The sequence below is a fragment of the Petaurus breviceps genome, unplaced genomic scaffold (genome assembly GCF_028583685.1).
Source record: "Petaurus breviceps papuanus isolate PSGF00001 unplaced genomic scaffold, PetGlider_PUasm1.0 138, whole genome shotgun sequence".
Classification (NCBI taxonomy): Eukaryota; Metazoa; Chordata; class Mammalia; order Diprotodontia; family Petauridae; genus Petaurus; species Petaurus breviceps.
Window position 1 is genome coordinate 22,980,207 of NW_027185694.1, and position 13,206 is coordinate 22,993,412.

The 13,206-nt window shown below is 43.7% G+C and overlaps 1 protein-coding gene across 1 annotated transcript; it reads left to right on the forward strand.

Moving 5' to 3' along the window:
* The first annotated feature begins 10,383 nt into the window (after window positions 1-10,383).
* Window positions 10,384-11,931, forward strand: NHLRC4 (NHL repeat containing 4). The gene has a single exon (XM_069064995.1). The coding sequence runs from the start codon at window positions 10,521-10,523 to the stop codon at window positions 11,499-11,501; it is 981 nt and encodes a 326-aa protein (XP_068921096.1). The 5' UTR covers window positions 10,384-10,520; the 3' UTR covers window positions 11,502-11,931.
* The last annotated feature ends 1,275 nt before the right edge of the window (window positions 11,932-13,206 follow it).

Below are 13,206 nucleotides of genomic sequence, written 5' to 3' on the forward strand. Positions count from 1 at the left end.
TAAGAATAGGCTATGCTGGGGCAGCCAGGTAGCACATCGAGTAAGAGCACTGGCCCCAGTGTCGGGATGATTTGGGAATCAAATCCAGGCTCAGATACTTAGCACCATACCCAGAAATAACTGGTTGTGTAACCTTGAGCAAGTTACTTAACCCCAATTGCTTAAAAAAAAAAATAGGCTGTGCTGTGGGGATGGAAAGGCTGGGAAATGAGATTTATCAGACATGCCTCCTTCCTTCGATGGGCTCCCAGTCTAACTGTGGAGACAGGGCACACTCAAGGTAGGAAGCAGCAAAGGCTTAAATTGGATGGTTCAAACTATAAATTCTGCAAGAGTTCAAAGGAGGCGGAGTGGCCAGGTAGCACAGCAAGTAAGACCACCAGCTCCAGTGTCTCGATGACCCGGAGATCGAATCCTGGGCTCAGACACTCAGCACCACACCCAGAAATAACTGGCAGTGTAACCTTGAGCAAGTTACTTAGCCCCGAGTGCTTAAAAAAAAAAAAAGAGTTCAAAGGAGGGGAATAGTAATGGAACAGAAAGTATCCTGGACTTAGGATGAGGAAATTGGAGGCAGTAAATTGCTAGACTTGGAGGCAGGAAGATAAGAGTTCAAATCTAGCCAAAGATACCTCCTAGCTCTGTGACCCTGGGCAAGTCACTTAACATCTGTCTACTTCCATTTCCACATCTATAGAATGGGAATAATATTAGCACCTACCTCCCAAGGTTGTCAGGAGGATCAAATGAGATTATTTTTTAAACTCTTACAAACCTGAAAGTGCTAGATTTGACTAATATCTCTGTCTAAGTCTTAGAAGGGGAGTAATATGTTCTTTTAATAGCACTGGGAGCAGAGGTCAGGCTGTGACTTTTGAGGGATGTTTTAGCTTGTCTTTAAAAATGGTGAGAAAACTGCCTTTTATTGTTTGTATTTTTTTCTTTTTGTGTACTACATAGGGGCAGAGTTGCAGAGTAGAAAGAACTCCGGATCTGTAACCAGAGGACCTGGGTTTGAATTCTAGTCAACTGTTTGCCTGTGTAACCTTGGACAAATTGCTTCACCCCTGTGCTTCTTCACTCCTGCCTCTTTAAGTGGGAAGGCTGGATTAGGTGAACTATAAGGCCCCTTCCAGCTCTCAAGCCATGATCCTGTGACCTCTCCAGCCTCAGTTTGGTCTTCTGTGGAGGTCAAACTTAATGATCTCCCTGGTACCTCCTAGTTCTAACTCCTATGATTCTGTAAGTTTCCTTTCCTCTCCCTTATGGGGGAGAGGAGGAATACTTAGCAAGTGAAGAGTTTATAAGAATCTGATTTCAAAGACTTGTTCTTTCTGAGCTAGAGGGAGTCTGAGACTAGTGGATTGGGTCTCTGAGAATGCCCTTTGAACTCAAGAAGCTCTGCTGAAATGAAGAGTAGAACCAGGAGCCGAAATATTGATCTATATTTCTTCTGAATCTGAGATGGTCACTCCCCTGGAGAGGGGTTAAAATAAGGCAGTCAATCTGCCTGGCAAGCTGGGTATAGAGAAAGGGCATACTTGTTTTGGACCATGCTGGAGAAGGATACAAGAGACCTCTGGAGGCTACGGGTTTGGCCTGGGACCTATAGTTTGGGAGTTTATTAGTAAGTTTTGGTGTTTTTCTCTCCTGGGCTAGGTAGAAGCTTTTATCTACATAATTACCTTTACTCTTTACTTGCATAATATTTTTTAAAATTATTCACCCTTTTCCTTTGTGGATAAGCCCTAGAAAAAGAGAAGATGAGCTTTAATGATGAGAAGAAGGAAAAGGGAAAGAAGAAGTGAGTGTTGGAGGAAAAGCACCCATGGATGACTGCAACTGCAGGAAAAAAACTGCAGGTAATCAATGCTATCTGGACCTAGGAAGCCAAACCAGCTCTAGGACCAAGAAGGTCCAGGGATAATTTTACAAACAGAGTCACTAAATTGTTCATACCCTTTGGCCCAGAGATCGCACTACTGGGACTATATGCCAAGAAGGTTGATAGCAAGAAAAAACCCATTACATACACAAATATTCATAGCAGCATTTTTCTTGTGGTCAACAAAAGCTGTGAAAGCAATTTAGGTACACAACTGTTGGGGAATCATTAAATACTCCATGGTATATGAATGCAATGTTACTATGCTGTAGAATTTAACTAAGCATTTAATATTTCATTTTTCATTTTATTCTTGTGGACAAGATAAAAAAACAAATTGGGCTAGGGAGGGATTGGCAGACTACTGCCCAAGAGCCAACCCAGTGTGCCAGCGAGTTAAGGATGGGGTTTTTATATTTTTAAATACAATGAAACTTTACTTGAAAATATAAAAACCATTTTTACCTCATAGGCTGTATGAAAAAGAGACACTGGGCCAAAAGGACCATTGGCCATGGTTATCTGACTCCCTAGCAAATAATAGCAAAATGAGATGTTTCAGAAGTGTTTGAATTCCAAACATAAAGTACAGGCATTAAATGAATTGATGACAACCTGGAAGAAGGCCTCCATTGTAGTGCCCCAGGTATGTGCTCTTGATATGCTGTTTAATGTTTTTATTAATGACTTCAATAAAGGCATAGATAGTCTGCTTATCTAATTTTCGATGATAGGAAGCTGGAAACAATAGCTAATACTATGGATGATATAACCAGGATCCAGAAAAAAAAAAAAGATCTTGATAGGCCACAAAACATTGTGTCAAATCCAATAAGATGAAATTTAATGATGACAAATGTAAAGTCATAGAAACGGGCTCAGGAAATCACTCTCACAAGTACAAGATGTGAGAATCATGGCTAGATAGCATTTTCCAGTAAAAAAAAAATTTGGGGATTTTAACCTACTGCAAGCTAAATGTAAGTTATCAAACGTGATATGATGGCTGAAATAAAAACTTGAGAGACAGCTTTCGGAAATAGGGTATTCATAATAATAAATTAATGAATGACTCAGCAAGCATCTGTGCAGTACCTGTCCTCAGGTGCTAAGGATACAATGACAAAAGTGAAAACTGTTTCTGCTCTCAAGCAGCTCCTGCCTAGTCAGGAGAGACAACAGGTACATCTACAAAGGGTGTCGATCAGGGAGTCCAGAAGCATTTATTAAGGACTCGGTGTGTGCCAGGTAAGCACGGGAGATACAAAGCAGATATAAAATAGATGCAAGCTGGTAAGGATTTGAAAGGAAAGTATTAATTTTGGGGGGTGGAGCGGGAAGAGAAAATGAGGAAAAGCTTAAGAAGAGGCCACTTGAGCCAAGATTTGGAAGAAATTAGGGATTTTAAGAGACAGAGGTGAGGAGGGAGTGAATTCCAGAGGCATGAGATGGAGAGTCATGCATGAGAAATAGTAAAAAAAAAAAAGTCCATTTGGTTGAACTGCAGTATGGGATGGTGGGGAGGGGGGGCAGTGAATAAAGTGCAATAAGGCTTGAAAGGTGGGTTGGGGCCAGGTTGTAATGGGCTTTAAATTCCAACCAGAGGAGTTTATGTTTGCTCCTGCAGCTAACAGGGAACCACTGGAGTCTACTGAGTAGGAGAGTGGTATGGTATTCTAGTTTGGGGAAGCAGTGCAGGGCACTATGCTAAGAGCTTTATAAATATTATCTCATTTGATCTTGGTTAAATCACATTTGGAATATTATGTTCAGTTCTGGGCCCACATTTTTGACACTGATAAGCTAGAAAATAGAGAGGACAACCAGGGTGCTGAAGAAGTTAGGCCATATGAAGAGTGCATAATGCATAGAGAGCTGGGCCTGACATAAGATGACTCACCTTCCTGAGTTCAAATCCAGCCTCAGACAATTACTAGCTGTGTGACCCTGGGCAAGTCACTTCACCCTGTTTGCCTCAGTTTCCTCACCTACAAAATGAGCTGGAGAAGGAAATGGCAGATTGCTCCAGTGTCTTTGGCAAGAAAACCATAAGTGGGGTCACAAAGAGTTAGACGCAATTGAACAAAGACATGCAGAAGAGGCATTTGGTACACTGACTCCTTTGGGTCGTAGAGGAGCAATGGATAGAAGTTTCAAAGAAGCCAATTTAGGCTTGATGTCTAGAACAACTTTATAACAATGAGAGGTGTTCAAAAAGAAGTGGTCTGCCATTTCCCTTCTCATTGGAGATTGGCTGACCAGTTAGATATTTTATAGATGTTCTCCTTCCTGTATGGGTTAGGCAAGATGTTCTCTGAGGTCCTTTCCACATATCAAAAACTGCCCTTACTATGTTCCAGGTACTGTGCTAAATGCTTTACAATTAGTATTTCATTTGATCCTTACAAAAACCCTAGGAGGTCAGTGTTATGATTATCTCCCATTTTACAGATGAGGAAACTGAGGTGAATTGACTTTGCCCAGGGTCACACAGCTAGTAAGTATCTGAACTCAAATTTGAACTCAGGTCTTCCTGATCCCAGGTCCAGCCCTCTGTCTAACTAGAACTAGTCAGGTTTTTGTGAATGAGGAATATGAAGGATTCAGAGAAACATTGAGAAGGCTTGCATGAAGTGTTACAGAATTGTTATTATACACAATGAACAGTAAAGACCAACACATACAGTGACCAGAACAATAGAAATAGGCTATAGTGACCAGTGTTAGGCATTTTACTACTACAGTTAAAGCACACATCCTTCCTTTCCATTAACAGTCAGGTAGCCACAGAGGTAGAAGGGGGCCTGGGCAATCAGTAGCAGTCATACCATTAGACAATTTTGCTTAGCTTTTTAGGAAATGTATTTTATGGGGATGCTATTTGGATGTTTGTAGAGGAGTGTGTGTTAGGTAGAAACAAAAATAAAATGTATCAGTACTTGATTTAAGAAACAAAAGTTCTAGGGCTTGATGCTTTATAGAGGGCTTTAGAGATCATCAGGGTGGCAGGCAGCTGGGCTTGGAGTCAAGAAGACGCATGTTCCTGAGTTTAAATCTGCCTTCAGACACTTACTAGCTGTGTGAACCTGAGCAAGTCAGTTCCTCATCTGTAAAATGAGCTGGAGAAGGAAATGGCAAACCACTCCAGTATCTTTGCCAAGAAAATCCCAAATGGGGTCACAAAGATTTGGACACAACTGAAAAAAGGACTGACTTAGAGATCAGTAAGGCTGGGATTACAGAGAAAAGGAACTCCCTATTTGGGACTTTCCCCTAGATTAATTATCTATAAGAAACTGAAGTTCTGAAAAGGTAGACCTTGCCAATACTTAATGGGTAATACAAGGTTCATGGGACCCCAGGGTCTAGAGCTGGGAAAAGACTGAAGAGACCATCTAGTTCAAACTCTCCATTTCACAGATGAAGAAATTGAGGGAGCCCATAAGAAGAATTCACTTACCCAATGTTACCCAAATAGGAAGTTTGAACCAGGGTTCAAGCCTTTGTTCCCTGGCTCCAGATGGAGCTCTTTTTACTATAGGACACTGCGGTCTCCCTTGCTTTTTCAGATGGGGAAACTGAGACCCAGAAAGGTGATACATCCTATCCAAAGCCACAGCCAGTTAGTGGGACTGAAGGCTAGTCAAAGTCTTCTGCTCTTAATTCCTGCACTCCTTTCCACTACCAAACAATATCTCATATATAACTGGATTGTTAGCTAGGTCCTGTCCCGTCAGTGGTGCAAAAAATAAGGGTCTGGGTCTGGTATCAGGAAGACTTGAATTCAAATCCAGCCTCAGACGTACGGTATAACTGAGCAAGTCACTAAACTGCTGTCTGCCTCAGTTTCCTCAACTGTAAAATGGGGAAAATAATAGTACCCACCTCCCATTGTAATCCTGAAATAAGATATTTATAAAGCACTTAGTATAGCATCTTGCACATAGTAAGCTCTTAATCACTGCTTGTTCTCTTTCTCTCCCCACAACTCCCCTTACAATCCTGGAATTAATATCCAAAGGATATGAAATTGCTTTTGTGGTTCTTCTCATGGAAGCCTTTTCTACTCAATTCCCTATTATAAAGAAAGGTTAAACAGCATTACTCTCCTTCAACACACTTGTATTCCATTCCATACTTTTCCTGCAGAGTGCTGGTAATAGTCAGGAAAACCTAACCCCACCTCTGACATTTACTAGCTCTGTGACACTGGGCAACTCATTTAAACTTTCTGAAGCCCATGTTCTTCACCAGTATGGTAGTGTGTAAAATACTCTGTAAACCTTAAAGCATTACAGAAACATGAGCTGTTATTCTATTTGAAGAGGGTGGGACATTATTGTAAGAGAGAAGAATTAACAAGTGCCCACTTGGCACGGGATGTCAAAACCCTAGAAGATGAGAAATGATTTCTCTTAGTCTAACTAGGGTTTCTTAGCCTGGGGCCCATGACCTTGTTTTTAGAAATATTTTGATTACTGTATTTCAATAACTATTTCTTTTTGTAATGCTATGTATTTTATTTCATGTGTTTAAAAATATTATTCTGAGAGGAGGCCCATAGGCTTTGTGTCTATGACACAAAAAACATTACCAAAAACCGGGTCTAACCTGAATCCTGCATACTTCAATGTAAGACCCCATTCCTTCTTATTTGGTCTTTATCAGGGAAAAGGAAAAGTGGACTCTGCCTCTCTTATTCACCCCAGGCTTGTTTTCTCTTCCTTCATGGAGACAAGATCCTTTCATCCAATTCCTATCTCTCCATACTGTCCATATTAAGAGGCTCCCTATTAATTTCCAGGATCAAATAAAAAGTCCTCTCTTTGACTTTTAAATACCTGTTAAAGAAGGGAAGCTCAGCCTAGGATGTGCTATACCAGGGGTGGGGAACCTTCGATCACAAAGCCACATGTGGCCCTCTAGGTCCTCAAGTGCAGCCCTTCTACAGAATCCAAACTTCACAGAACAAATCCCCTTAATGAAAGGATTTGTTCTGTAAGACTTAGACTCAGTCAAAAAGGCCAAACCCAAGGACTTAGAAGGTCACATGTGATCAAGGCTCCAGGTTCCCCACACCTGGGCTAGACCCTTCTCCATCTCTCCCAGCTTCTTGAGAGTTTTGTGATCCCAATGACAGACAACTCTCAGCTCATCAGTCATTTATTACTTTTTGAACAATTATTAAATACCTGCATATAAAAGACAAAAGTACTGCTTGGTACTGGGGAGAGACAAATAAGATACAATCTAGTCATGAGGAATTTATATTTTTAAAGGATTATTGATTGTATTGCTAGAAGGAACCATAAAGGTCTAGTCCAACTTCTTAGTTTTATGGATTTAGAAGCTGAGACCCAGAGGGAGAAAGTGTCTTGTCTAGGTAAGGTCAGTGGGCGGGGGATTTGAGCTGAGGTCCTTATCTCCAAATCTGAGACTAGTTCAACCACACCAGGAAGACATGTAGCATAAATAGCTGTCGGAAAAGGGACAGTGCAGAAAGAGAAGGCTCTCCGTGCTCTGCTTTGTGGATTACCCAATGCAAAGATTTCATTACATGGTTCTCTCACAAATATATCCCTAGAGCTGTTTGTTGGTGTGTATCCAAGAAATGGGAACTCATCTCAATAGGAGTAGGACCTACCCAGGAAAGCAAATATGCTGGTCTCCGCCCCTGCCAGAGTCATGGGATGCATCCCAAAGTCAAATAGAAACGAACTTTTAAATTCTGTGCTGTTTGGGGTCCTTATAAACGAGAGGGTTGACTAAATTATGACTCAGTAAGGGGTCTATTCTTTCCTCTCCTCTCTCTCTGTTATTTTGATCTAGATTTCCCTCTGGTGGCTAAACAAGGAACAGCAAGAATCCCTGAATTAATCGACTTAGGACTCTTATGAGATACCTTAATGTCATTCTCATTTTGCAGATGGAGAAAGTGAGATGCAGAAAAGGGAGGACATCTGCCTAAGGTCCCACAGTTATAGGGCAAGAATCCAGGTCTCCTAACTCTTAATCTAGAGTTTTCTCTCAGCCCACCCTGCATAGCCCATCTGTTGCCAAGACCTTGTACCACTTCTCATTATTTGCCCTCTCCCCTTCTCTCCGATGACAAGCCCTCATCACCTTAAACCTGGACTATTGCTATATCCCTGATCTCTCCCCGCCCCTGCCCATCCCACACTCAGCTTTCAGCTCTGGCCTGGCCATGTCACCCTGCTGGGTGGCTTCCTATTATCTCCAGGATCCTCTCTTTGGCTTTTAAAGCCATTAATAACGTGGCCCCTCCCTGCCTTGCTCTGTGATCCCGTGACAAAGGCGTCTTTGCCACTCTTCCCACAAGACACCCCTAGTCTTAGATTTTTTCACTGGCTGCCTCCCATGCCTAGGATTCTTCCTCCTCATCTCCATCTTTTGACTTCCATGAGACGCCACCTTCTACAAAAGACTTTCCTAACCTCCCTTAATGCTAATGCTTTCTATTGATTATCTCCAATTTATTCCATATATGTCTTGTTTGTACATGTTGTTTGTGTGTTCTTTCTCCTATTAGACTAGGAGTTGCTTTGATGAGGGATGGCTCCCTCTAGGTTTAGCAGGAACTCTGCTAAGACCAGAAAACCTGCAATGTCATCTGGAAAGAATTCAAGGTCTCAGGCTTAATTGGAGTGAGAGTTGTAGAAGTTTATTGTTACGCTTCTATAAGAAGCGGGCAAGAGTCCTTCAGGGGACCTGCGAGTGAGAGGGGTACATGCTTTTACTTTTAAAGGGTAGGGCTGCCATTGTCAGGGCTGACCGGATGAAGGGAAGGGACCTCAGTGCATAGATAAAGGTTAGGGCTGACCAAGAGGAACTTGTGACTTTAGTTCATAGATAGTTTAGATGAGATTTGGGCCAGATGGGAGGAGACATGAGGCAAGAACAAAGGAGTATTTGGGCCAGACCTGAGGAGACATGAAGAGATTAAGAAAGAACAAAGGAGTCACAAGGTGTTGCCTAGTGCTGATAGGGGAAAGGGGAAGAGTTTGAGGCTGGGAAAGGGATTTTACAGATAAATTGCTATTACAATTTTACAATACAAATTGCAGTTACAATTGTACAAACTGGTTTTACAAATTGATTTAGACCCCAGGTCATCATTCCCCCCTTAAACAGATGGGGCCCAAATTCATTTGGGGCAGGGGCTACGGTCTCATCTTGAACTGCTTCCAGCTGGGAAGGGATATAGAGCTGTCCCTGCCTCTCAGGGTTCCATCGTTCAAGGGGTGGGGAACTTTTTTTTTTTGGCCTTTCTTTGTCTCCCCCAGCACAAGGCCTGGCACACAGAAGGCACTTAATAAATGCTTATTGACTTGCCTTACACCATCATTTGTTCAACTTAAATGCTGTTATGTACCCACATTTTACCCAAAACTTCCTCCTCATCAACCTTTCCAACCTAAATTCACTCACTGTCCACTAGGATTCAGAATCTGCTTTCCTGAAGCCTGGCCCTCTCTTTCCCAGTAAACTTTTCTGTAAAAATTACCCAGTCCCCGTGCTTTTTTCTTGGAGGCACTAATCAAGGTTTTTCTCTGGCCCCAGGGGCCCTGCAGGGATCCCATCCAATGGTTTTACTCCTTTTCCACTCTCACCTTCCCAGTCCCAGAATGGATACAGCCCAGGGGCAGGGCTATGCCAAGCTGTGTCAACAAAAGTCTGGTCTCTAACAACAGAAATCTACCTCCCCCACCTCCCCTTCTCCAGTGGGTTCCTGTGGTGTGTGGGGAGCCGGAATAGAGACTGAAACTCCCCAAAGACCCTGAATAGGTAGGAGGAACTGACATCCCCCAACCCCCATCCCCACCCTCCAACCTAGGGGGCTGACTGGGAGCCCCTCCGGAACCAGAGTATCTTAGTCTGCCCATTAGCAAATGAATTCGGGGATAAAAGGGGAAGAATCCCAGGATATCTGATTCTAAGGCTGTGTACAAGGTACAACCCGGGTGAAAACATGGCCAGTAGCTCAGTGGAAGGGAGTGTCAGTCCTGGGTCTGGGGGCTTTCTTTGTGATATCTTCAGAACCTCTCAAGACTCCATTGATAGTGCTTTAAAATCTATCCTTTCCTCTGGGGTGGGTGCTAAGGTACAATGAGTGAGTGACCCATAGTCCTTGCAGGACATAAGGGCATAGGAAAGAATGCTTTCTCCTGCCTCCAAGGTGCCTAAACAGGAGGGTACAGAGGTAGGGTGGGACAGTCGAATATTGGCATTTTTCCTGGGAGCTTCAAATTTAAGTTGATTCCATCAAGAGGAAGGGGACTGAGTGGTAAACAGCAGGTGTTCCAGGAATAAAGGGGAGAGGGAGGTTCTTAGGAAGGCTTCATTGAGGATGTGGGCTTTGGCAGTACAGGTACTAAAGAAAGATCACTTTAGTTCCCTTTTATAACTTCATTGAATCTCAGAGATGAAAAGGCAATTAGAGATAATCTAGTGTAACTTCTCACCCATGTAGGAATCCCCTCTACACTATGCCTGGCAAGTGGTCATCTAGCCTCCGTTTGAATACTTCCAGGGACGGAGAACTCCATACCAACCTCTCTGGTTAGGAAGTTCCTCCTTATCCTCACTGACTTCCTTTGGCTTGGAGGAAACATAGATGGCACATGCCTTGGACACAAGTGGTCAACAGAAGGAAAGGTTCCTCCGGGCCATGCGTGCCCTCCAAGCCACATCAGATCACACCCTACAGGTGGCTAGCCCCATCCTGGAACACCTTGGAGGCTTGGGACCCATCACTGGCCAAGGCTTGTGTGTGGAGCTAGACCGTGTGGGTCACCTTCTCCAATTCCAGCAGGACCAGCTTCTGAGACGGATTCCCACTCTTGGTGGGGTCAGAGGCTTGCACTGCACTCTGGATGGCACCCTCTACCTGACCTTCGATGAGGCCCCCTGCATCCAAATCCTGGACCTCTCTGGTCATTTTCTTCACTCTCTGCCCTGCAGCCTGCCAGGGACAGGAGCCTTTGTGTCAGAAGATGTGACTGTTACGGGGTCAGGGCTAGTGTTGGTCAGCAGCTTGGTCCACAGAGCAGTCTATGCCTTCCACCATCTTTCTAAGGCCTCCCAAGGCAAATGGGTGAAGATCTTGACCTTTGAATCCCCTAGAGGGGTGGGAGTAGATGCTCTGGGACGATTCCTGGTAGCAGACTATGTCTCGGGCTTAGTCCACAGTTTTTCACTGGGTTCATCATTCAAGGCCATTGGTCTGACCACTGTCCCAGGCCTATGTGGTCCCCGTTATGTCAGTAATGGCCCAGATGGGAGTTTTGTGGTGAGTGAAGAGTGTGGAGATGTTCACCTCTTTGGCCATGCTCACCAGCCACTGGGCTCGCTGGGCAGACGACTTGAGTACCCGTTTGGTAACCCGGCTGGTGTCTGCACTGATGCTCAGGGCAACATAATTGTTGTTGATGAACAACGAAAAGAAGTAACCCTATTCCCACGGGCTGGACCCCCAGTCAGACTGGTATCTAAAGGTCTGCAAAGACCCACAGGGGTGGCCTGTGCCTCCCATGGTCGATTGTTGGTAGCTGACAATGGAGATAACTATGTCAAAATCTTTAAATACCAAATGTAGCCCTTAAGAGGAGGGCTACAGGAGGGCACAGGGTGGGAGGAGAGGGAGATTCTGTGCTCCTGAAACGAAGGTGAGTACCAGGAGGTCAAGAAGCAAGGGTCAGGACTCCTGTGTTCTTGTCCTGACTATCTATGCTAGAATAGTCTATGTCTCCTTCCTCATCTGAACTGTAAGAAGACTTATTCCAGTTTGCAAAAGGTTCTTTCCAAATGGAGTGAGAGGGATAGATCGTGGAACATCAAACAGCTGTTTGCTGACCTGTACCATATTTCCGGGACTCTTGGGCCCTGACTCCCAGGAGTAGGGGGCTGAATGGGGTTCACATAGCTCCAAGAGAGATTCGGGGTCTGAAGTTTAATCCAGCATCAACCCAATCAACCAACAAGTCTTTCCCCAGTCCCTTATGTGCCCACTCATGTACTGTATTATATAAAAGGGTGTAGAATTGGTGGGGGTGGTGGCTGGGGGAGAGGGAATAGGAAACTGGGGGCAGAGAAGGGAGGCAGCAGAGATTCAGTCCCTTCCCTGAAGGACTTCATAGTTCTTGAGGAAGAATTAACAACTAATATAGATATCCATTTTCTTTTTAGTATACAATATTTACTTATCAAGGGGCAGCTAAGTGATGCAGTGCATAAGAATGCCAGACCTGGAGGCAGGAAGAGTCATCTTTCTAAGTTCAAACCTGTCCTCAGACACTTACTAGCTGTGTGACCCTAGGCAAGTCACTTAACCCCATTTGCCCCAGTTTCCTCATTTGTAAAACAAGCTAGAGAAGGAAATGGCAAACCACTCCAGGATCTCTACCAAGAAAACCCCAAATGGGGTCACAAAGAATCAACTCCATTGGAAATGACTGAACAACAATTTACTTATCATTTATCTGTTAGATATATAAAAAGATCCTTCTTAACTGTGATAGATCTTTGCCACTGTATCCCAACATATGATCATAGGATTTAGAATTGTATGGGACTTCACAAATCCAATCCAATCTCCTCATTTTACAGAGGAGAAAGCTACAGGACTAAATTTATGCCATAGAAAGTTGAATTTTTTTCTTATTTCTGAAGTGAAGTATTTTGAGGGGATAAAGTTGCCTCCTGGAGTTCAGGGTTTCTTACCCTCTCTTCTGTCAGGGGTCCCTTGGCAATCTGTTGAATCCTACAGACCCTTTCTCAGAACAATGTTCTTAAACACATAAAATAATACAGATAAGATTACAAAGGAAACCAATTATACTGAAGTGAAGTGTAATTTATGTCCTTATCAGGCTATTGTAAGTTCCAAGTTCACAGGATCTATCTAGAGACACTCCCCCATCCCCAACCCTAGGTCCATATGATGAGGTATGGGCTCTGGGAGCTCTCCTTGAGTCCTTGAGGTACAGGCTCTGGGAACCCCCCCTTGAACTCTGATTAAATCATCTTATTTGATAAGGCAAGTCGGTTACTAGACTTCCCACCCTAAAGCCTATCAAAATATCAATTCACCCTTGAACTGGCCTAGCCCACCATTGTCTGTAGTCTCCAGGTGGCCTCCCACCCTTAATCCCTCAGTGACCTCATTAACTCCTCCTGAAGACCCTCCCCAAACTCCTCCCCTAGACCACCCCTAGATTCCTCCCACAACCTTCTGTATAGGAGACCCCATCTCACCCCATGAGAGAGCTCCATAGAATGCCATAGAAAAGTGAGAGCCCCAT

What these genes read in the sequence shown, in the direction of transcription:
- NHLRC4 (XM_069064995.1), top strand. Translation starts at nt 10,521, where the DNA reads ATGGCACATGCCTTGGACACAAGTGGTCAACAGAAGGAAAGGTTCCTC.